Source organism: Vanessa cardui, chromosome 2 (genome assembly GCF_905220365.1).
Source record: "Vanessa cardui chromosome 2, ilVanCard2.1, whole genome shotgun sequence".
NCBI classification, from domain to species: Eukaryota; Metazoa; Arthropoda; class Insecta; order Lepidoptera; family Nymphalidae; genus Vanessa; species Vanessa cardui.
In genome coordinates, this window is record NC_061124.1 from 13,633,711 (window position 1) to 13,658,908 (window position 25,198).

Sequence of the window (25,198 nt, forward strand, 5' to 3'; positions counted from 1 at the left end):
GGTGCACTGCACCACCTGCCCCTACGATAGCTACTCGGCTGCTACAAAGGGAAAAGAAATTCAATTCTTGTATAAAGTACTCAAAATTCCATTTGTAATTGAATTTTTATGTTCACTCTATATAAACCGTGATCATTTTAACAAGTAAACTTAGCCGAACATTGATGCTTTTGATAATATTCATTCATACACATGAAGGAAAATAAACGTGAATAAACCATTACTTGCATTGGAACATTTACTACATGTAAATAACTTGCCATCCTTAATCATGAGTCATCATTCCTTAATTGATTGAATGAATGAATACAGATTGACGAGCTGTTTATCTGCAAATAAGACAAAATCATCAAAAACCTGCCTAATTTTCATTAAAAGCACAACAGACGCTAACTGAGTTATACACATATTTAATCATTTCGTTCGCTCCAGATCCGTCTCATTCATCTGTCGGTGAGGGAATGAACGAGTGAAAGATTGACAGGACGGACATCCGTTCCAACGCTCTCGTGTGATAAGGGTGAAAGTGAATAATGAAGACTATCATTATATTATGTAGTCGTTAGAAATGTAACATTCAAATTCATTAGAATGAATATGAATGAACTAATTATGAAGGAGTGAATGATTTTATTTCAATTATAATCCTTTTAAGTATTATATCAAGTAAATTATGATAATATTTTTTGTAATGTAGGTCACAGATTTTCAATCAACTCAATCATCCCGCATGAGTCATTCCAGACCTCGCTCACTTTACCGTCAGGCAGTGAACGAATGAACAGAATGAACACAAGATTGACAAGGGTAACCGGCAAACTGGGACATTTTGAAATTGATAAATCTTTCGTTATTTTCATTTATGTTCGGTAATTATTTGTTGGCCTCGTTTTTTTCTTAGAAATTAATTACAGTTTCGTTATTTTATTGCGTAATTACTCATGATTTTAAGCATGTTTACTGACCGTTAGGAACCCTTTCGTTTTAGGACGAATATATATTTTATTTAAACAACGATACGATCGCTGACATTTTGTTGATTTTGTTAGATTAGTGCTCTAAAATACATTTATATTTTTATATTCAATCGAGTTTTATTTATATAAATAACAAACATCATAAATTTTAAAAAGTATGTTATTTGATAAAACTGTATTTGATTAAACGAAAATATTTAAAATTAATATTTAAGGATATATTTATGAAATTATAATGACAAGTAATAAAGAATAAACTGTTAAAATTAAGTAAATTCGTTTGTATTCATATCATGAAATCATTGATAAATGTTGAATATATAGTGAAATGATATAGTTGAATAGGTCTTAATGGGTAACCCTCTAACTTCAGTCATTATACCGCCCGACACAAACTCAACACTGAAACTCAAATTCCTATATTCAAGAGAAGCATTAACTTACTTATTGATGGTCAAATTAAACACTACAACCGACTCGGAAAAGGAAACAACCTGACCTTGAGATGAATCGGCGAAAGAAACTCAGCGGGACTTTTGTTTTTTTTGTCAAATTAATTAAGTACATATATTGAATGAGTCGAGATGGCCCAGTGGTTAGAACGCGTGCATCTTAACTGATGATTGCGTGTTCGAACCCAGGGAAGCACCGCTGATTTATGTGCTTATTATAATTCATCTCGTACTCAGCGGTGAAGGAAAACATCGTGAGGAAACCTGCGTGTGACAAATTTCATAGAAATTCTGCCACATGTGTATTCCACCAACCCGCATTGGAACAGCGTGGTGGAATATGTTCCAAACCTTCTCCACAAAGGGAGAGGAGGCCTTTAGCCCAGCTGTGGGAATTTACAGGCTGTTGTTGTTGTTGTTGTTGTATACATTTAATATGAATAGATAGTGCTATCAATCATAAACTCACTAATTGTATAGTAACCTCTCGCACACAAGCGTTTCTTAACACAGCATTATGAATAATACAACCACCATCTTTGAAGTCGGAAACCTAAACATTCTCTTAAGACAGTGGAAAGGGGATGACAAGGGGAGCATTGAGGGGATTGTTAATAACGATGAGGCGTTAAATTAATCAATACTTTGAGTTTAATTACACAGGCAATTTTCCAATAGATAAGCTTTTAACTTCCAGCACTTAGTTTTAGCATTTTAATGAGTTCGACGACAAAGACGAAATGTCGTAAATACTTACGATTTATAAAATTAATAGGTATACATATATCAAGTACTATGTGCTACTATTTTAAATCTTAATGCATAAACGATTCTCCGTAGCTACGAAATTAATACATTAGGTACAAATGTTTCAATTAATCAAATTTAAGAATCATGCTTAGTAATTAACAAGGCTGCTTACATTCGATGCCGTAAAAGATGAGGTATCGTCACGGCAATGATTTGCCATTTAAGGTTTAACCATTATCCACTGATAGTGGACTCGTAGTATTTCTCCTTTTAGGAGCACCCTAAGTCTGGTAGAAAATAAAGTAAAATAAAAATAAATATGAGACAACATCACATACATTACTCTGATCCCAATGTAAGTAGCTAAAGCACTTGTGTTATGGAAAATCAGAAGTAACGACGGTACCACAAACACCCAGACCCAAGACAACATAGAAAACTAATGATAATCTACATTGACTCGGCCGGGAATCGAACCCGGGACCTCGGAGTAGCGTACCCATGAAACCCTGTGTACACACCACTCGACCACGGAGGTCGTCAAAAGTTTATAGACGTAACTAATCGGTTTGTCGATTTAAATTGCAACGACATACTGTTTAAATGTTATAGGTGGCAAACAAGCAGGAAAGTCTCCTGCTGAAAAGTGATTACCATGGTCCAAATTAATCAGAACCAAACGATAACAAATTGAACAAGAGCGATCAAAAACCCATTGGACAGAGACCATTGACTCCAATGCCTGGCCGATAAGTACAATTCTGGTAAGGACGTAAGAGAAACTATGATACCGGGGAAAGGACAGAAAATAATACTAGAAGAGGTCTTTGCCCGTAATACTCGTAGGCATGTACGTAACGTTTAATGAAATTTCAATGTCATGTATAATAAAAGCATAAAGCTATTTTAGTTTCTTATTTTTTTATTATAAGATTGTTCGGGTTAAGAAACAACCGTCAAAAAAGAAGGTTAAATATAACAATACTGGTTAGATATATTATAACTCAAATAACCATAATTATAATATTGTCCTTATCAAATGAATTCCAACTTATTCTGATGTTCTTATATCAAGTACAAAATATAAAGGCAAATATTTGAAGGCCATTACGGTCATTTCGAATATAATAAAGTCATTTGTAAACATGAATCAATTTTAAAATATTATTAATATTAAAGAAATTATTAAAAATAATATTATTGTTAATTCTAGAGTCAATATCTCTAGTGACTACATTATACTCATTAATAGTTCGAAACCATTTTACATTACAAAGCAAATGGAAGATATTTCTTTTAAAAAAATCAAGAGAAATTCATCACATTCCAACAATTTCGCTAAGTACATCTTATGAGAACTCTTTTGTGGTTTTTCGCTCGCATTTACAACTGGCGGGCAAGGCATAAGGCTGTCTGTCCACTGGTGCAGAGATGAGAGAAGCGATTAAAAGTTATCCATATTTGGTAGAACATTTCAATCATTCATCGCTTGTGAAATTTTTTACAAATATAATGAAACTGAACGCTCCCACCGCCTTTTTTAATGACCCTTGGACTCGTTGCGTACGAAAGGTCTAATGTATTATGTTTGAAGTAGTGCTGTTGGCCCTACTGACCTTTACAGCGCCACCGGAAGTTGGAGTGAGTACTAGACTCAGTCTTGAGATTTGAGCCCTTTCGGGTATGAGAATGTCGTTCGCCCTCACGGTGTCTACTATGAGATCGCACCTCGGCTCAGAAAGTAGTCGGTGGGGTACGAAGCCCAGCTCCGTTGTATTTCAATGAAAATAAAATAAAATAAATATGAGACAACATCGCATACATTACTCTGATCCCAATGTAAGTAGCTAAAGCACTTGTGTTATGGAAAATCAGAAGTAACGACGGTACCACAAACACCCAGACCCCAGACAACATAGAAAACTAATAATAATCTACATCAACTCGACTGGAAATCGAAACCGGAATCTCGGAGTGGCGTACCCATGAAAACCGGTATACACACCACTAAACCTCGGTCAAAGATAATATGGAACTCTGCTCCGCATTGCCCTCACGGATACTTTCTCGCTTTGCATTAGTAGACACACAACGTAAGCGAGCATACAAGATGAGTATGACATCTGAGTGGTACATTTTATGGATCGCATTGATCCGTCCAGTAAAGTTCCAGTAACATAAACTCTACATTGAAAACCTCATACTCACTTACAATACACTGATACGTGAATACACTTTTCAACCGACTTCAAAAAGGTTATCAATTCGTCTGTACTTTTTTATATTTACCTCAACTTTTCGCTGGGTGGACCGATTTTGATATTTTTTTTTGTTTGAATGCTAGTGCTCCCCACTTTAATTTACACAATCACTTTACTTTTTAGTGCATATTTATTTGTTTAAAATAGTGTTTTGTTTGAAGTCTTTTGTTATAATTTTTATTTTAAAAACAGAAGTGCAGAAAAAAGGCACAAAAGGCGGTCTAATGGCTAAAACAGCAATCTTTGAAGTACCTTTTACACTTAAAGTTACAGAAGTGTATCTTTGTAATGTACACGATCTTCTATACAAGAAATTTTTGTTTATTTTTTTTTCTCTATCATCTAAATAGGTGGTACAGGGAGCATCTGCTGGTAACTCTGTAGTTAATATTAACCATTTTCAATCAAGCAATCCAAATATACTTTATTCAAGTAGGCTTTCACAAACACTTTTGAATCGTCATTTTACAATTAAGTGAAGCTACCATCGGTTCGGAAAGTAGATTCTACCGAGAAGAAACGGCAAGAATCTCAGTAGTTACTCTTTTTAACATTTAAAAAATACAAAGCCATTCCTCCATTCTAAGATTGTCATCTATCTACCGATGTTATTCAATACATACCTACTATATTCAACTAAGCTTTCACAAGCACTTATGTATCATCAATTTATAGAAATACATATATTAAAAGTAAAGCTAACGTTAGTTTGGAAGTGAAAATTCTATAGAAGAACCTACGTGATAAAAAACATGGATTTAATTAGAATACCTATTCCCTAAATATTAAGAACTATCCTTTACGGAAAATGCTTACAAGAACTACATTATGATCGATAGATTTATAAAAATGTAGTATCCATCACGTATAGTGAGGCTGATTTTTTTTACGTTTAATATATTTTTAAAAAATTATGTCTACTTACTATACGTGAATAATTTATTCTAATCAAAGAAGGAATAAAAATAAACAAAACTTAAAAATTCGTATCTCATGCTATTTACTAATAACTCAGCTATTTACGAAGTGTCAGAGTTTTTAATCAATATAATTTATTAATCATACAACACTTACTCTCAACTACTTATATCCATTTAATTTTTCTTCCAAAGTTCTAAAACTGTTTACGACTACTTTGTCGCAAATTAATAATTAATTGTGGATGAAAGATTAATCAAGCTCTCAACCAATGATATAGCGTCAATTCGATAACAAAAGTCGTTTATTCACATTTTGTATTCTTATGATTGAAATAGACTACAGTCATTGTAATACATAATTACATTTTCATACTATAAATTAATATAATCTTAACACTACATAATCTGTTTTGTATGAAATTTTTACCACAACAAATGAAAATGAACACAAATCTACGCAAGTGATGATATACGAATTACAAACACGTATATAGAATATATGTATATTTGTAAAGCTCAAAAAGCTCATGCGCCATCATGACATGACTGATTGCGATGTCCAAAAGTCATAACAGTCATAAAAAAAACCTCCCTCATTGTCGTTTATAGCGCGTTTCTACGTGATTAATGTCTTAACATGAATTAAAAATATTTGTTGGTAATAAAGTTGGTAACTACAGCACCAATTATTACCCTGAAAAAATAATCATTTGTATTGCTATTTTCTGTTTCGAAAGTTCAGTGAGTCTGTTAAAAAAACAGATTTTCATGTTAGGGAAATATGGATTGATTATTTTGTCATTAAATACCAAAGCCTCTTTACCAACAGCTTCTTCTCTTGCCCGTATTGCTTGCTATATAGCGTTATAAAAACACGATGAAATTGAAAATGAATTTAAATTTTAATAGACATTTTGTAATTACGTTTTTTATCGAGGACTCCGTATTTTATCAGCATAATACGAATATTTTACTAATAAGCCTTGGTCATACGAACGAGGACAAATGATCGTAATAAATGCACCAAAAAATATAGGTGGAAAAATTTAAATGTCGCAGTGAAAAATTCTCACTCGGAATGGAAACTGAGGGGAGTGTGTAATTATAAATTTACCGACGCGGCTCACTTTCTACGACACAAGGCTGCAATCAGGGCTGTAAACCATCAAACTCAATTCAACCTTGGACGCCGTTTGCTGTCAACTTATTTTTAAATGGGTAACACCTTTGACTTTTAACTTAAATAATAATGGTATAAGTATAGTACGACACAACTTAGATGTCGCATCGGCAAAATTCGTACAACCGATCACATCCGAATTAAGTACGCTATCCTAAATTATCAATATTTATTTCTCATGCGAATATGATCTTTACAAAAACGTAATAACTTGTGATATCATGTGACCTAATATATTCGTCAATTTGACGCGTCGATTTACATGCACTTGCTTTCTCTGACGCGTGAATCTATAGCGACGAATAGCGTCGAATGGCGCGATAGGGAGCTATTTCTATTGATTGTGTAAATCGGCAGTAATCGGTTTTATTTTCATTCCATTGCATTTTCTGATGCTACATCTAATTTGTGTCGTACTATACTCAATCCCTGATAGCGCGGTGAGCGTAGTTTTGGCTAAGGCGTTGGTATAAATAAGCATAAGGAACTTTATATTGTTTTTTCTTTTCACAGTGATCGTTATGGAATGAATAAAAAAAATAATTGTGTTAATCTCCATACCATTTCCTATTCGTCTCAAAACAACTAAATCTGCAATATAAATAAATATGAAATGTACCCTTTAATTTCGTTGTTATTAGCTTTTTTCCTAAACTGTCTATCAAGAGGTTTTATGAAATATTAATGAACGCAATAATAAAAATCTACCTCTGAAAGTGGGAAACCCCAAGGGATGGTTGCATCTACATAATTTTTATTTATATTTATTTTATGCAACGAAAGTTTTACCGAATAAGATAAATTGAAGAAGAGAAAATGAGGTGTGTAACTTGATTTTTGTGAGAGATTAAAACTTACTAAGACTAAACTTACTTTCATAGAGACTGCATAGCTATCACTAAGCAGTATGTAATATGTATGTATCTACAATCAATTAATTATTTATTTATTGTACATTATTGATTTTACTATAAAATACTTTCAAATTGAAAACCAATAAAATTCTTATGTACAAAAATAATAGCGGATTGCCTTTTACAACTGGGATTTGAAGAGAATGATTTTTTTAACTTAATAATTTAATAGCTTTAATAAACAAAATCCTTCATATACCTACCAACACACGTGCACATAAGCATACCCATACTCAACAATATCCACGAGCACAAATAACCATGATTAACCATTGATAATTTATTATTTAATTTGTTATTTATTTATTCTAAAATTCAGTAAATAAAACCAAGAGCCTTTAAAGATCAGGTCATCCTCGTTTGGGCACCTGCCTGACGAATGCTAATGTAAACTAAAATATTTTTAACAAAAACCAACAAGTAGTTTATTTGTTAAAAAAATTCCACACAAACAACTAATAAATAGAGCTTACGGAACACTGCAATTCAAATTTCATGCACACCACCCCAATGACCGAAAATCCACAACAATGTGATATTAAAGGCATTTTCTGCCTCTAACAACCACTGTATAGAACCAGCCCGTGTCGGCGATTATTAGGAATCCATACGACTTGGAAACCTTCAAGAAAACACCCCCTGCAGATTTCCATAGGTTGTGGTACTTAATTTCCATCAAGAAAGTCATCTGTTTGTTTGCCAGCTATGTCATAAAAACAAAGATATATTCTTTTAAAAGATATTCTATGCATTGACGTGGCAACGTCAAAGTTTTATTATACATCTCTATAAGTGGCAACCCTGCCTCAGAGTGTTTTACGTAAGCCCGAGTATCATCGTGCTGGCTTTAAACCCTCGCGTATATTTCAGTACAAAAGTTTTCCGACTTCGAACGAATACTTGATAAAATATATAAAGGTCAGTAGGTCTGCCGAGTTTTAAAGGGATACGGCTTAGATATCGTATTAGTGGAAATTTGATTCGCTTTTCATCACTTTTCTACTGTTATTCAATTTTAACTTCTGAAAGACTTGGTGAAGAATGTTACAACTTTCTGTATGATACCTATACTTGTATACACTTTTTTCTGTAAATGGAACTCATATAATATGCTACTCATATACTTTAAATAACAATATATAATCTATACTAATATGATAAATGTGACAGTAACTTTGTCTGTCTGTCTGTATGATAATTTGATGAAATTTGGTATGAAGCAAATTTGATCTTCTAAAAAGGACATAGGCTACCTTTTTGCCTAACATCTGATAACCAACCCATAAAACGCGAAGCCGCGGGTAACAACTCGTTTTTAATATTTTGTTTAAAATATCCTGACCAAATTCGAAAACGGTGGTCACTCTTAACAAAGACCAGCTAACTACACAAAAGTAATTAAACAACTAAAGTTTATACAGGTGAAATAGAAATAGCAGCAATTAAAAATTAACAACATCCATCGTTAACACGTCACTATTTATTATTAAGATTATTAGAATGATTATTTAACGGAATAACCTTAGATTTTATAATAAAATAGGATGATAGTTGAGGAGAGGGTTAGCATATTCCAACACGCTGCTCTTTTAATTTAGTTGAAATTAGACACATACACCACCGAGTAGGTGAATTATAAACACATATTAAGCACATATCCCCTTTTCACATTTTCACATATGCAAGTGAAGTCACATTTAGAAACTTGTAGTATAACAAATGTTAGATCGAAAATTTTCTAAAGCTGAGCTACCTACTACCTTTCAATAAAAAATATACTTGGAGCTTATTCCGCAAGACTGCTCCAGTGCGAGTTGATGTGGAAGAATTTCATCTGACACGTGCAGGTTTTCTCACGATATTTTCCTCGACCGGAGTACAAATAAAGCGAGTGAAGTGAACGATTATTTTTCAAATTTCAACCCTCGATCTGATTGATCGATGTGTATCAAAATCGCTCACGCTACAGTTATAATTTACATACGTTGCTGTAATATTTCTTTTGTATAATATAGCTGGACAAAGGACCTCCATAGATCCTGTTGGTAGGTAGAAGTGTCCGCCACTGTCTGAAAATAATGGTCTTTTAATGTTAATCATTCCTGGAAACGCTAATACGAAAACCAACCAACCAATGTTGGTTAACTTTAATTGCTGAAATGTTCTTGTACCTGTACTTACAATGGATCTTATATCGTATTCGCTGGAATACATCAATACTAAAAATTGTTGTTAGCGTTCTACCACCAGGTAATAAATAGAATCATATCAAGATTTTATTTATTTCTTATTCATTTTTTTATGGTATAGGTTACTGGACGAGCATATGGGCCAACTGATGGTAAGTGTACACCATCACCCATAGACAATGACGCTGTAAGAAATATTAACTATTCCTTTTTTTTTTTTAAATGTATAGGCTAGCGCTTGTATCACACCTGATGGAAAGTGAGATACAGTCTAAGATGGAGCGCGCTTGCCTAGAAGGTGCCTATTCACTCGGGACTTGAAGGTACCCATATTGTAGGTGGTGGGGAAAACGGAGGTCGGGAGGGTGTTCCAGACCTTGGCGGTGCGTATCAGAAACGAGGAAGCAAAACGTTTCGTACGTGTCTTAAATACGTCAACGTCAACCACGTACGGGTGAAGATCCTTTCGATGCCTCGCAGTTCTTTTGTAAAAAGGTGACGGGGGAACCAAATCAAATAGTTCCTGAGCACACTCGCCGAAATATATCTTGAATAAATATTCCTTACATCTTCAATGTGCCACCAACCTTGGGAATTAAGATGTCATGTCCCTTGTGCCTGTAGTTTCACTGGCTAAATCACCCTTCAAACCGGAACACAACAATACTGAGTACTGTTATTTGGCGGTAGAATAACTGATGAGTGGGTGGTACCTACCCAGAAGGGCTTGCACAAAGGCCTACAACCAAGAACCACCAAGATATAAAAAATTAAGTTAAAACGATAGCTAGCCTCATTTACATACTCATGAAAACCGACTTCAAACAAAAAAGCTATTTTAAAACAAATAAATATGCACTAAAAAGTAATAAAATAATTGCGTATTCTACATATTTTTTAGAGTCCTCCTAACTAAAATGAAATGAAAAATATTAGACTACTTAAAAGTCGATTTACGATTATATAACGTAGTTATAGTTATTGTAATATTTGGAGCCGGTATCAGCCACGGTCACGCGCCTCAACAATCCAAAGAAAGAAGCGATACATCACTACATAGTATACAAAAGAAATGTTTAGTGAACCTGTACTTCTCTTCATAAAAGCTACGAAGAGGAGTATAAATCCATATATTAATGTTGAAAGAACTATTTCCCAACTTCTTGTGATTGAGGACTTACACCTTCCTTCTTCCTATGATTGCTAGAAGCAAATGGACATATAACTTCAGAAAATATGTAGAACGCGGTACATGTGCCTATAAAATTTGAGGGCTCCCCTCGATTTCTCCAAGATCCCATTATGAGACCTTGATACCTTCATCATGGTACCATTTTAGTAGTAACTTCTTTCTAGTTAAAAAAAACATCTTCAAAATCGATTCATAAATGGCGAAGTAATCGGCGAACCAACATAAACAAATATATACGGTCGAATTGAGAACACTCCTCCTTTTTTGAAGTCTGTTAAAAAATATATTGTAGAATTATCTTGATTAATGTTTTCGACACAAAAATTATCTACCTAATGTTCTTTTTTGTTATTGTGTTCTTACCTACTGTTAGTTGAGTTAATAAGCGTTTGTAAACATAGCGTTAACAGTCTCATAACGATACAAGACGGGCCTTACATATGCTAACATCAATCCATTATGATATGCGAACTCTATTTCTATGTAAACAGTGACATAGAGGCAATCGTCCATTCAAAATGCGTTACATTAAAGATGTATTTCGATAATATTCTATTGTATATAAAATATAGTTTATTAAAATTATACTAGTTTCTACCAAACTACCTCTTAAAAATTTTCACTAAGAATTTAAGGAATTTCACTAAGATTATTCCTTTTCTTTAAGAAAATATACATTATATTTCTTTACAATTAGTTATTAATACAATTTTATTTCTCTGTTTTTTTTTTTGTCTTATGTTTCATCATTTCGTGTTCAACATTTTTTTCACACGTTCCCTTAATATTCAATTAATCAATATTCTGACCTGCTATTAAAAATAATTGGGAAATCAGAGGGTACTTTGAATACGTTTTCTTCTGTTTTTAATATTGTTAATATTATGAAGTAAGAATTATATAATAAAAGAGTAGGTAAAGTATTTTTTGAAATACCTTTCACATGCGAAGGACTACTTTGATAACATTAGCGTCAGTAATAATCTTTAATCTTATTTTTTGTAAATTATTCAGGATATAATTATTAATTTAACGTTTACTGATGAATATATAAATTCAATTTCAATTGAGCTGAAATGGCCCAGTGGTTAGAGCGCGTGCATCTTAACCGATGATTGCGGGTTCAAATCCAGGCAAGCACCACTATATATAATTATGTGCTTAATTTGAGTTTATAATTCATCTAGTGCTCGGCGGTGAAGGAAAACATCGTGAGGAAACCTGCATGTGTCTAATTTCATTGAAATTCTGCCACATGTGCAATCCACCAACTCGAATTGGAACAGCGTGATGGAATATGTTCCAAATCCTCTCCTTAATGAAAGAGGTGACCTTATCTCAGCAGTGGGAAATGTACAGGCTGTTACTTTACTATACTATCCTTAATTTCCAGTGGACTTTAAGCCTAAAGTTTCATAGTTCACATGGCCAGGTGTTTCGATTGCTCGAGTCGGTTGGATTATTTTTCACATGTGAAAATTAAAACAACAATAATTTTATAATTGATTTTGTTGATTTTTGGTCGTTTTTTTTTGTCTGACATTTAATCTTTAATATGACTGAATTATTTGATGATAACGAATGTATACAAAACAGACCTTTTTTATAATATAGATAAGTGAACGAAAAAATAGGCTATCTTTTGGTAAGTTGTCAACCCCGGCCATAAACATTAATCCTGTAAGAAATATCGCTAATGCACCACCAACCTTGGGAACTAAGATGTTATGACCCTAGTGCCTTTAGTTACACTGTCTCACTCACCTATCTAAACGGAACAAAACAATACTGAATACAGCTATTTAGAGAGCGTATAATATCTGATGAGTATTTCAGTTTTTTTTCAGTATTTCAGACAACATCACATACATTACCCTGATCCCAATGTAAGTAGCTAAAGCACTTGTGTTATGGAAAATCAGAAATAACGACGGACACAAACACCCAGATATGGGTCTGGACAACAAGGGAACTAATGATAATCTACAACGACTCGGCCGGGTATCGAACCCAGGAACTCGGAGTGGCGTACCTATGAAAACCGGTGTACACACCACTGGACCACGGAGGTCGTCAAGAGGAGTTGGTGGTATCTACCCAGACGGGCTTTCACATAGCCCTACCAACCACCAAGTACCCTAATATTATTTATATGATTTGTATAGAAAACCACACTCACCATCAGAGTGACTCCTTGACCAAATCAAAACATCACGAACATTCTTCAATAAATAACGTTATTTAAACCGGATCTTTTCATAAGAATACCATCATAATCACCATCACGCATTTGTTTATATCATATATATTGTTCTTCATCAGTATCTACCAGAATCAGTTTTTTACAGAAGACAGCTACGAAAATGTTTACGTACTATTATAGTCTTTCTATGGACAGTATGTCTTACAGACTGTTTAATTTTGTATTTAAGAGACTCGATTGACAAAGGACCTATATGCAGTTGCGTTTTAAAATAATTACGTCGTTGTATACATAGAATGTATTAATTAAGGCTTTTAGTACTAATGGCATACTTTCACTGAAAGCGCTCAAACCGCAGGACATCTAGGCACATACATTAGTTTACTATGAAACCTTATTTATTCATTTCCCTATCATAGAAAACCTCATTGAAAACGTCAAGTGTAAAAAATATATTTTAAAAGTGCTTATTTTGGCCCGTTTACAATTAAATAATATTTCAAATGATTTATTTAATATATAATTTATTTTATACATACCATTGGCAGAACATTTTGCACCCAGGATAAGAAAAAAAATATGCTTGTTTTCCTATTTAATCAAAACTCCGGTAATATTTATTGTTTATGGTATCTATAAAGTCACTGTATAGCAAGTTTATGTATAGTATGACTTAGGAATTTCCATGTACATACTATTGCCTAATAATGTGGGTTTATTTGCTTCAAAACAGATAAAAAATATTTCTTATTATTTGGCTCTAAGCTACGGAGCCTTTTAATTTACTGCGCGGGAAAAGTTTGATTACACACTAGTGCCACAAAAAAGTTTTCTAACTTGGATAATAAATTACTATTGAATGTACCTCAATGTGTAAATAAAATATACATAACACATATATAAACGCTTATAATATTATATTAAATATAAATGTAAACTGTTCGCTAGTAAAATAAAGTCGTAATGGTATTTAATTGTTTAATGTTATTTCTATTACGTAATGTGATTATAATTAAAAAAAAAAAAAAATTGTCGAATTTGCGAAAGTTGCAAGGATTTAATAACGGACATTGGAAGGACTTAATAGATATTTTTAAAAATTATATCAACATTTTAGAAATTTAAATAAATAAAAAATGTTATAAAAAAAATTCGAGCTTCGAAATTTAAGACGAAAACCATTTATTATACAAATATCTCCAGCAAGCTTCGCTTCAATTAATAATATTCAATTAAACGAAGTAATATATTAATCAAATAATGCTAAACAAACTATCGAAAATTGATCATCGGCTCGCGTCCCGGGCACATGGCTCCCTCCGCCCCGCTCACTGACAGATGGCACGCCCATACATAGCCGCTCTTATCTTCCAAAACAAACGGTATCCAAGCAGTGCCTACTCACCAGTCGACCCACGCATTTGCTGGTTGATATCCTGCGGAGCAATGCCTTCCTCTCCGTTTCATTGTCACTGTCCGTGCTGTCCTCGCCGTAGCCCGTTTTCCTCTCTTCGCCGATAGCATTTCCCCCGGCCACTGACATCGCGCCGCGGGCGCTCGCTCGCTACACACTCGGGACACATCAAACAGGGCTACATCATACAGGATAAACTAACAATTCACATTGTATAACGAGTCGCTACCTCACTGACATTTCGAGCGAGCGCCATGACCATTGTGACAATAGCCGCTGAAAACAAAACAAGCCTATTACGCGTGGTGACATCTATCGAGACACTTTTGAACTTCGCTACGGAAAAGTCGTGAAAATTTTCTTTGATACGCAGTACGTGAAAACTATTAAAAGATGTCGCTTTTAGTTCTTAAAAAATATTTTTTACAACATACAGGTATGAGATATACATTTTTAAATACCACATTTATCCCATGGTCACCAGACCTAAGAAAAATTAAAACACATTTCTTCGCATTTGGTATCTACCTCACCAAGAATTTAATCAACACATACTAAACTGCATTTTCCCGTATAACTTATAGATATAAAGCCCATTACACGATGAAAAAATAAGGTATAAGAGATAAGGAATAAGGAACAAAGAATAAGGAATAGCCAATGATATTCTAATAAAAGTAAAGTAGTAAAGTAAAGTAAATTCATTATTTCTTGTTTCTCCAGACCTAATATGTAAATACATTTAAGGGTTTTAAAATATTACATAGAGATAATATATATAGAGATATATATAGTACCTTCTTTGATGACATTTAGAAAAATACCTTCTTGGAGGACAGAGTGTAAAAACAAAAAAAATTAAGAACCAATACTAAATCTAGAATTTAAATTTAATTTTCCTTCTTTGGAAATGAACGATACGACTATGGTTCATTTATCTGAAATCCATCGTAAGATGAGCACAGCGTGATTTGTTGAATTTTTTTTCTATTTTTTTTATTAGCTTTTAAGTTAATGTTAAGCATCAACTTACAAAACGTTTTTAGATAAAATTTTTTTAGAAATTTTAAAGTAAATTGATCATCAACAATTTGATAAATTTTCAAGATGAGAGAAATAATCAATCTTCAAGTTGGTTCGTGTGGGAATCAAATCGGAGGAAAGGTATGTATTACGTCAAATAATCCTCAAAAGCGTAAATTTAAAAATTTACGAATTGATGAAAATAATATTTTACTCCGTTTCAGTTTTGGGAAGTGATCTCTGACGAGCATGGCGTTGATCCCAGCGGCTGTTACCACGGTGACTCGGATCTGCAGCTGGAACGAATCAACGTCTATTACAATGAAGCGTCTGGTGGCAAATATGTCCCAAGAACTGTATTGATAGATCTTAAACCTTCAACTATGGATGCAGTTCGATCTGGACCGTTCGGTTGTCTCTACCGTCCCGATAACTTTGTGTACGGACAAGGTGGCGCGGCTAACAACTGGGCGAGAGGGCATTACACCGAAGGCGTCGAGATCCTCGAATCTGTACTCGATGTTGTTCGACGTGAAGCCGAAGGTTGCGACTGTATGCAAGGCTTCCAAGTAAGCCACTCGTTGGGTGGCGGGACAGGCTCTGGCTTGGGCACGTTGCTCATCAATCGCATTCGAGAAGAGTATCCCGATCGGATCATCCTTTCATTCTCGATATTCCCCAGCGCGCGAGTCTCTGACTGTGTTGTCGAGCCATACAATACAACACTAGCAGTAAACCAGCTTGTGGAAAATACTGACCATACGTTTAGTTTGGATAACGAAGCTCTATATGACATATGTTTCAGAACGTTAAAACTTACAACACCAACTTATGGCGACCTAAATCATTTGGTATGCGCAACGATGTCTGGTATCACAACGTGTCTTCGTTTTCCCGGACAGTTAAATGCGGATTTGCGAAAGTTGGCCGTCAATATGGTGCCCTTCCCACGCCTACATTTCTATACACCTGGCTTTGCTCCGCTTACGTCTAGAGGTGCGCAGCAATACAGAGCTCTAACTGTTCCAGAATTAACATTACAAATGTTTGATGCAAAGAACATGATGGTTGCATGTGACCCTCGCCATGGGAGGTACCTCACTGTGGCTACAATATTCAGAGGCCGAATGTCTATGAAAGAGGTTGATGAACAAATAATGAATATACAAAATAAAAATAGCACTTATTTTGTTGAATGGATTCCAAATAATTGCAAAATAGCCGTCTGTGATATACCTCCTCGTGGATTAAAGATGGCGTCAACATTCATAGGCAACACGACGGCGATACAAGTAGTTTTTAAAAGGATATCGGAACAGTTTGTTGCGATGTTCAGGCGGAAAGCCTTCTTGCACTGGTATACCGGAGAAGGTATGGATGAAATGGAATTTACGGAGGCTGAAAGTAATATGAATGATCTAATATCAGAGTACCAACAATATCAAGACGCGACCGCTGATGACGAAGGAGAATTCGACGAAGAGGCGGAAGGCGAAGAAGGGTTAGAAGAATAAAATAAATATTTAAAAAAAATACATAAAATAATAAACATTTTACTATAATTTGCTGAATTATTTATTCCCAAAGTATTCACTATTCATAAAGCTCAAATTCTGTTATAGTATAATATAATTAGTATACTACAATAGTTTAATGGAATAATTATAAAAAATCCTTTTGGCTGCCTGTCATACCTTTTAAAAAGGTCAAACTTTTATTAAATTAACCCTTTCATCGCCAGAGTCGGATTTATACGACAAAACATTTCGGGCTCATTCTGCCAAAGTCGGATTTATCCGACACAAAACCCTGTCTATTATTAATTAAATTTCTAGAGGTATTATGATGTTTTAGCCTAAAATACATTTTTTTCGAAAGTTTATCTATTCAACCTTTTAGTCTTATAATTCACATTTACTATATCAAGAAAGAAAAGAAATATTTCATTACGGTAAATTTACTATTATTCAGGAGAAATGAGAAATGCATTGACTTCCAACGCCTGTCGTATTTATCCGACAGTAGTGATGAGACATGTTAGAATTTGTAAGATATGGAATATTAAGATTCCATGACTATCATGGGGGTTTTAATGACTAGCACTTCATGGGCGTTGCATGGTTTGTAGGAAAATATCAGAATTTTTAAGTGAGCCAATCTGTTCAGTGTCAGTCAACGCGAGTTTACCCATAAAAATAAGTTGTCAGATAGGTAAATAGCAAAGCTTTTACAATAGTTTCGCCCTTGATATATCCGTAAACATCTTTAGGTGCTTTAAACTCATCAAAAATCTTGTATTGACGTTTTCTAGGAACCTGTTACACTAATATAGTATGCGCGAAACATTTTTAAAGGCATATTTTTAAAACAGACCGTATATTACAATATTAACTTTTTGTAAACAAATGTGTTTTCTAGGAACCTGATATTATACTTATATAGTATGTGACCTGCGAAATATGTTATAATAAAAACGAAATATGTATAAAAAACTTTATTTGTCACACTTACTAATAGACATTACAAATTGACGGAGCACTTATAGGACAATTTTCACAAACACAAAACAAATATTACTCCTCCTCGACATCTTCATCGAAATCCCCCTCATCATCAGCTGTTGCATCCTGGTATTGTTGGTATTCTGATACGAGGTCGTTCATATTGCTTTCCGCTTCTGTGAATTCCATTTCATCCATGCCTTCACCTGTGTACCAGTGCAAAAACGCTTTTCTCCTAAACATAGCTGTAAACTGTTCAGATATCCTTTTAAATAATTCTTGAATGGCTGTTGTGTTGCCAATAAACGTTGCAGACATTTTAAGGCCACGTGGCGGAATATCGCAAACGGCTGTCTTTACATTATTTGGAATCCACTCCACGAAATAAGTGCTATTCTTGTTTTGTATATTTAGCATCTGTTCATCCACCTCCTTCATGGACATGCGACCACGAAAGACTGCGGCAACAGTTAGGTATCGACCATGACGCGGGTCGCAAGCTGCCATCATGTTCTTTGCGTCAAACATTTGTTGCGTAAGTTCAGGTACGCTTAATGCTCTATATTGTTGGCTTCCGCGTGACGTTAGAGGTGCAAATCCAGGCATAAAGAAGTGTAAGCGTGGGAATGGCACCATATTTACCGCAAGTTTCCGTAAATCTGCGTTCAACTGTCCCGGGAAGCGCAAGCAAGTTGTCACGCCGGACATTGTAGCGGATACCAAATGGTTCAAGTCTCCATAGGTCGGAGTCGTTAACTTCAGCGTTCGGAAGCAAATGTCATATAAAGCTTCATTGTCAATACAATAGGTCTCATCTGTATTTTCTACGAGCTGATGGACTGATAAAGTGGCATTGTAGGGTTCTACAACTGTGTCTGATACTTTCGGACTTGGGACTACTGAAAATGTATTCATTATTCTGTCTGGATACTCTTCTCTTATCTTTGAAATGAGCAACGTACCCATTCCTGATCCCGTGCCACCCCCTAGAGAATGAGTCAGTTGAAACCCTTGTAAGCAATCACACCCTTCAGCTTCTTTACGAACAACGTCTAGAACCGAATCAACTAACTCTGCTCCTTCGGTGTAATGACCCTTAGCCCAATTGTTACCGGCTCCAGATTGCCCAAATACAAAGTTGTCTGGTCGAAAGATTTGTCCGAATGGTCCTGAGCGAACAGAATCCATTGTGCCAGGTTCCAGGTCGACGAGAATAGCGCGAGGGACATACTTGCAGCCGGACGCCTCGTTGTAATAAACATTGATACGTTCTAATTGCAAATCGCAGTCTCCTTGGTAGGCGCCTGTTGGGTCGATTCCGTGTTCATCTGATATTACTTCCCAGAACTGCAAAAAAAATGACATTTGTTAATTTACTTCAGTGGCGACTACATAATTTTGTTTTATAATTATTCTGTGTGTTGAGATTACCTTTGCTCCAATTTGATTTCCGCATTGTCCAGCTTGGATATGAACGATTTCCCTCATATCGTTTATTCTACAAGAATTTTGAGCCAAAAATCTAGATAGTTAAATTTTTAGATTGATCAAAGTTATCATAAAGTAAAATAAAAAAAAATGTGTAAAGTCGAAGTTACTGCATGTGCATCGTACACGAAATTTTTCTAAATAATGATTTGAATTCAATGTTTGTCAGTGACAATAATTATATTGTTCCTAATTTAAATTTCTTATTTCATGAAATGACTTTTAAATATGGCCTAACATCGAAACTTATACCGTGAAGGATCTTAGTTACAATACGTGATATAAACCTACTTAGCATAAAATAAGAGAATTTATTCAAATTTTTCTTTCGGTGGTAATTTGTATGTTGCGTATGTTTTAGTTTATAAATAACAATACTGATTACAAAGTAGTGTTTTATAAATTCTTACTTACAGGTAAAGTTAAAGTGACTTAGAATAGTCTGAGTTTAAATGGGTCCATTAATTGAGACAATAATACTTAGTATTATTGTATATCTAATTTCATAGAAATTCTGCCACATGTGTATTCTACCAACCCGCATTGGAACAGCGTGGTAGAATTTGTTCCAAACCTTCTCCTCAAAGGGAGAGGAGGCCTTTAGCCCAGCAGTGGGAATTTACAGGCTGTTGGTGTTGTTGTTGTTGTTATTGTATATCTAAAAGTTAGAAAGCTAGTGTGCAAAACAAGGTGCCAAGGACAAAACGTCACAATTCCCAAGACTGGTGGGGTGTTAGCGATGTAAGGAGTGGTTTATATTTAATATAAGGCAAATATCTATGGGCGAAGGTGAGGTGGCCTAGTTGATCTTCGCTTAATTATATCATAAAACCTTAGAGTTTTGATTGAGAACACATTATCAAATTGTAATAATATTTGGTCTAGAGTTTTAAATTTTGTATTTAAGGTAATAAAATATCGCGATATGATCTATACGTGTACGCTGGATAATAAATGAATGGACAGATACATACAGGTATATAGGTTGAACAATATGTTCTTTTTATTTATTTTAAGCCTTAGATTTCACTCAATACTTTCTTCGCTTGGTGCTCTATCGTCTTCTTCGTTTTCAAATTCTTGATCATCTATTGTTGCATCTTGATACTGTTGATATTCAGAAATTAAGTCATTAAGATTATTGTCTGCCTCTGAAAAGTCAGCCTCATCCATACCTTCACCAGTATACCAATGAACGAAGGCTTTTTTTCTGAACATTGATGCGAACTGTTCTGAAATTCTTTTAAAAATCTCCTGGATAGCAGTCGTATTGCCGATGAAAGTTGCTGACATTTTCAAACCTCGAGGAGGTATATCACATACTGCAATTTTAACGTTATGAGGTATCCATTTAACGAAGTAATCTTTGTTTTTGTTTTGAATGTTCAGCATCTGTTCGTCTACTTCCTTCATGGACATGCGTCCGCGGAAAATAGCTGCAACAGTTAGATATCTACCACGACGTGGGTCACAGGCGGCCATCATGTTTTTAGAATCGAACATCTGTAGCGTGAGTTCGGGCACAGTGAGAGCGCGATATTTTTGACTGCCACGAGCAGTGAGCGGTGCGAATCCTGGCATGAAAAAGTGCAACCGAGGAAATGGTACCATATTAACAGCCAGCTTTCGTAAATCTGCGTTCAGCTGCCCCGGAAACCGCAGACACGTCGTCACACCCGACATCGTCGCCGATACCAAATGGTTCAAATCACCATACGTCGGTGTTTGCAGTCGTAAAGTTCTGAAGCAAATGTCGTATAGTGCTTCGTTATCTATACAGAATGATTGATCAGAATTCTCAATTAATTGGTTGATAGACAGTGTTGCGTTATATGGTTCTACCACGGTATCTGAAACTCTGGGACTTGGTACTATAGAGAAAGTTAAAATTATCCTATCAGCGTATTCCTCTCTTAGATTTGATAGTAACAGAGTGCCTAGGCCCGAACCAGTACCACCTCCTATGGAATGGACAACTTGGAATCCCTGAAGGCAGTCACAGCCCTCAGCTTCTTTCCTAACAATATCAAGAACTGACTCAAGCAAATCTGCGCCTTCTGTGTAGTGTCCCTTCGCCCAATTATTGCCTGCACCGGTCATACCGTAGACAATATTATCGGGGCGGAATATTTGTCCATACGGTGCAGCTCGTAGAGAATCCATGGTGCCAGGTTCAAGGTCGACCAGAACAGCTCGTGGCACGTACTTATTACCAGCAGCCTCGTTATAATATACATTTATACGTTCAAGTTGGAGTTCCGAGTCACCAGAGTAACAGCCGTCGGGAGTGATACCGTGTTCGTCTGATATAACTTCCCAGAACTGCAAGGGACAAAGATTAATCAATTAAAAATTACAGACAAACTCAATCCCAGTATGTCATGCTAATACCTTTGATCCAATCTGATTTCCGCATCTTCCAACTTGAATGTGAACTATTTCCCTCATATTTTACAGAAATTTTAATTTATAAATAAATAAAATAATAATATTTAATAAAAAAATTAAATAAACATTAAATATATCCCTACATTAAACTACTTAATATAAACTACAAATAATAATGAGATTAATCGTGATGGTTACGATTAAAACGTAGGCCATGATTTTTTATTATATATTACCTATTTCATAATGTAAAAAGTATTTAAAAAAAAATCACAATAATATGATCACAACTTCGTTTGATGTAATAATAACACAAAGTATCAGGTGTTGTAGTGGTTTTATAGCCTATGTCTATTTTACACAATTGTCTTTCGATTTGGACCACCAACTTATACGAAGCCATTTATCAATCCACCTGATATTGCAACAATGAATGAATGAATGAATCAGCAACTTTTAAAATTACACTTAAATATTTGGGTCATCTGATGGTAAGTGATTATCACCATAGACATGGTCTATAGTGATATTCACTTACAAAATATTGATATAAATATTGGTGTTAGGGGATAAACTATCTGATGTGTGGGTGGTACTTACCCTGGTGCTAGGGCGTTGTGAAAGTCTCTAGGTAAAAAACATCTAATACAATATATAGTCCTCATATTTTAATATACGTAAAAAAATATAATCAAAGTTTAATTTAAAGAAGTTAAATGAACTTAGTACGAGAAATTTAGTTCAAAGAATAACAAGGCATGTGATAAAAAAAAACTTTATTAAAAATCTTACATCCGAATCTTAATTTCGTGTGCTTACAAAAATGCTAAATATTAACAGTACTTATTAAATCTTTGGCGTACAAAGATACACTGAAACAGGTTCGCAGTAAAAAAAATCTATAACATAGAATTATTCGGTTATTTGTCTACTTATTTTAATCCTATTATCGCTTAATAATTGTAGAAATTCGTTGATATATTATACAACAAGTAATATTGCTTATTTATTTTACTATATTATATATTTAAAAAAAAAAACATGACGGACATAAAAAATACTACATAATAGTGAGACAGTGAGAGGAAGAAACTACACAATGCAATTGTACATAATTTAATAAATCAAAAATAATTTGATTTGAAACATCATTCAACAAAATTCAAGTCCCGGATTGTCTTTGATCTAATAATTGGTACGGAGCTAAGCTAGATTCATATTATATGTATATCAAAAAGAGTGCTTTTACCTCGAGATAGTATGAGTGAGATGACAAGTGTTCTATGTACAAAAACAACGGTGTTTTTTTCGAATGCGCATCAAGCAAAGACCGCTAAATATTTTGACATTAAATTTGTACCTTTATATTCAGTGTTTCAGACTTTAAAACGTTACATATTTCACTATATATATATAACACGAACGAGTGCCCGGATCTGCTATGCATAGAAAAATATTAGTCAAAAGCTTGTAATATTGTCTATGTCTAACTCTGATTGTCTTTGATTAGTTTATGAGTCTCTATGTCGGGGACTCTGAAGACATAATCGGTATTGTGTAAATAGTAACTAAACAAAAGCTGCGATACTCAATAGTGATAATTTTATAGCGACATAATAATAAAGTAATACAAATAAAATATAATATACTGTATAATATTGTTACGAGCACTACACATTATGAAGCTCAGTTACAACATTTAAATAACAGAATAGGTGACGGTTAAAAAAATACTTTTCAAAAGAATTATATATACGATACATATACGAGTCATTATAGACATAAATAATGACTCGTCTAGACGTAGTGTTCGTAAACCACAGTATCTCTAATTTTAGAAAGAAACTTATTTGGATATTCACATACAATTATGTTTCAAGGTCATCATTCAATACAACAAATCTTTTTTTTAAATGTGATATTTCACTTTTGCCGAATGTACTGAATCATACAGCCATCTCTTTCTATTTAGTATAAACAACACAACCATAGAACAAATATTTATGAATAATAATTATTAGTCATTATTATTCAATTTACATAAACACTATTTTTATTACAATGCACTAGCCTCTCTCACATCACATATATTGTACGGATGATTAAATATTACACGCAACAACAGTTAAGTACGTAAATCACATGTACAAAGAACTCACAGCTAGAAATGACCATATTAACGAACAAAAAAAAGGTTTACATGAAATATACTTAAAATACAAAATTATAACTCATAATTAGAAGCGAATCTGTGAATTTAATTATTCTATGATAATTTATAGATTGATTTATTGTAAATACAGAGGTGATATTATTTTCTAAATGAAGTATTAATATGTATTTCCAAAGTTAGGCACTCTCAGAACTAGCCATATTTAGAAATGAATACACAAAGTAGTCATTTCCAGAAATGCCATATTATTTTAAAATCCATAAATGAAGTGATCCATATCTTTTAGATACTTACAAATGACTAGATTTATACAAATAAGTTATAATTAATGATGGAAACAATATATCCGAAAACAAAATAATTTTATAAGCATGCAAAACTCAGAGATAATTTGAAGATAAATTCTTATACATATTTTATAGTTTACATAGAACAGAATTACACACTAATTATGACTAGCTTCTTATAAAATGATAATTCTATCATTTAATTAGTCACATAAAAATTAACGTATTACATCAAAACCGTGCAAGTGAAAAATCGCAAAGAAATTAACTCAACTTCTGTTACAAGCCTCACCCTAACCGATACCATTAAAAAGAGTAGGGATAAACAAATCTTAGATCGACACATTGATATACCACGTGTTTTTATAATAGCTCTGTTTTATTTGCTAATAGAACGTGCATAAAATATGCCTATTTAAAAAAAAGAATACTAAGAATTCCCTAAATGAATTAAAAAATTACTAATATTTACCCCCTCCTTTTAAGCTTATCACCTGTGGAGGAGTGGGTACGACAATCGCCCAAAGGGTCAGAATCGATCCTGCGTCTTTAAACCATTGCGCCATTGACGCTTAAATCCCTATTTATAATACATTATTCTACCTAATTACCTTATATCCATTTTAATTTTATATTCAAAGTTCCGATATCATATTATGGATACGCCTTTTTTATTGCTAACTTGCTAACTCTTAATAAATACCGTAGATTATTCAAGTTCTTGACCAATGATGTCGCGTGCTTTAAACATTTGTTCATTTGTCATACAAAATATTTTCATATTGTGCTAGTTATATTGTATTACAGATCAGGTATTATTTTGTTTAATTAAAAAAAAAGACGCTGATTTGACTTCGTTATTCTCAGGCCTTATTTCAAAACCAGT

At 34.0% G+C, this 25,198-nt stretch overlaps 4 protein-coding genes across 4 annotated transcripts in view; 1 reads left to right on the forward strand and 3 right to left on the reverse strand.

Annotated features, from left to right (window-relative positions):
* LOC124540995 (diacylglycerol kinase eta) overlaps positions 1–14,697 on the reverse strand; it is a 198,504-nt gene extending 183,807 nt beyond the window's left edge. The window contains exon 1 of the mRNA XM_047118770.1: positions 14,444–14,697. Within this exon, the coding sequence (XP_046974726.1) occupies positions 14,444–14,581 (138 nt within the window). The 5' untranslated portion in view covers positions 14,582–14,697. The remainder of the gene's footprint in view (positions 1–14,443) is intronic.
* Positions 14,698–15,396: 699 nt separating this feature from the next.
* Positions 15,397–17,028, forward strand: LOC124539438 (tubulin beta-4B chain-like). Its single transcript, XM_047116838.1, has 2 exons — positions 15,397–15,616; positions 15,700–17,028. The coding sequence occupies exons 1-2, from the start codon at positions 15,560–15,562 to the stop codon at positions 16,987–16,989; spliced, it is 1,347 nt and encodes a 448-aa protein (XP_046972794.1). The 5' UTR covers positions 15,397–15,559; the 3' UTR covers positions 16,990–17,028.
* A 926-nt stretch (positions 17,029–17,954) lies between these two features.
* On the reverse strand, positions 17,955–19,599 carry LOC124539449 (tubulin beta chain). Its single transcript, XM_047116848.1, has 2 exons — positions 19,408–19,599; positions 17,955–19,323 (listed from the first exon to the last, which is right to left on the reverse strand). The coding sequence occupies exons 1-2, from the start codon at positions 19,462–19,464 to the stop codon at positions 18,049–18,051; spliced, it is 1,332 nt and encodes a 443-aa protein (XP_046972804.1). The 5' UTR covers positions 19,465–19,599; the 3' UTR covers positions 17,955–18,048.
* An 852-nt stretch (positions 19,600–20,451) lies between these two features.
* LOC124540089 (tubulin beta chain-like) lies at positions 20,452–22,016 on the reverse strand. Its single transcript, XM_047117510.1, has 2 exons — positions 21,856–22,016; positions 20,452–21,786 (listed from the first exon to the last, which is right to left on the reverse strand). Exons 1-2 carry the CDS (start codon positions 21,910–21,912, stop codon positions 20,491–20,493), a joined length of 1,353 nt encoding a protein of 450 aa, XP_046973466.1. The 5' UTR covers positions 21,913–22,016; the 3' UTR covers positions 20,452–20,490.
* Positions 22,017–25,198: the final 3,182 nt, after the last annotated feature.

What these genes read in the sequence shown, in the direction of transcription:
- LOC124539449 (XM_047116848.1), bottom strand. Translation starts at nt 19,464, where the DNA reads ATGAGGGAAATCGTTCATATCCAAGCTGGACAATGCGGAAATCAAATT. An exon ending in GAAATCAAATTGGAGCAAAG is followed by an intron (nt 19,324 to 19,407) that starts GTAATCTCAACA and finishes TTTTTTTTGCAG; the next exon opens with TTCTGGGAAGTAATATCAGA.
- LOC124540089 (XM_047117510.1), bottom strand. Translation starts at nt 21,912, where the DNA reads ATGAGGGAAATAGTTCACATTCAAGTTGGAAGATGCGGAAATCAGATT. An exon ending in GAAATCAGATTGGATCAAAG is followed by an intron (nt 21,787 to 21,855) that starts GTATTAGCATGA and finishes TGTCCCTTGCAG; the next exon opens with TTCTGGGAAGTTATATCAGA.
- LOC124539438 (XM_047116838.1), top strand. Translation starts at nt 15,560, where the DNA reads ATGAGAGAAATAATCAATCTTCAAGTTGGTTCGTGTGGGAATCAAATC. An exon ending in GGAATCAAATCGGAGGAAAG is followed by an intron (nt 15,617 to 15,699) that starts GTATGTATTACG and finishes ACTCCGTTTCAG; the next exon opens with TTTTGGGAAGTGATCTCTGA.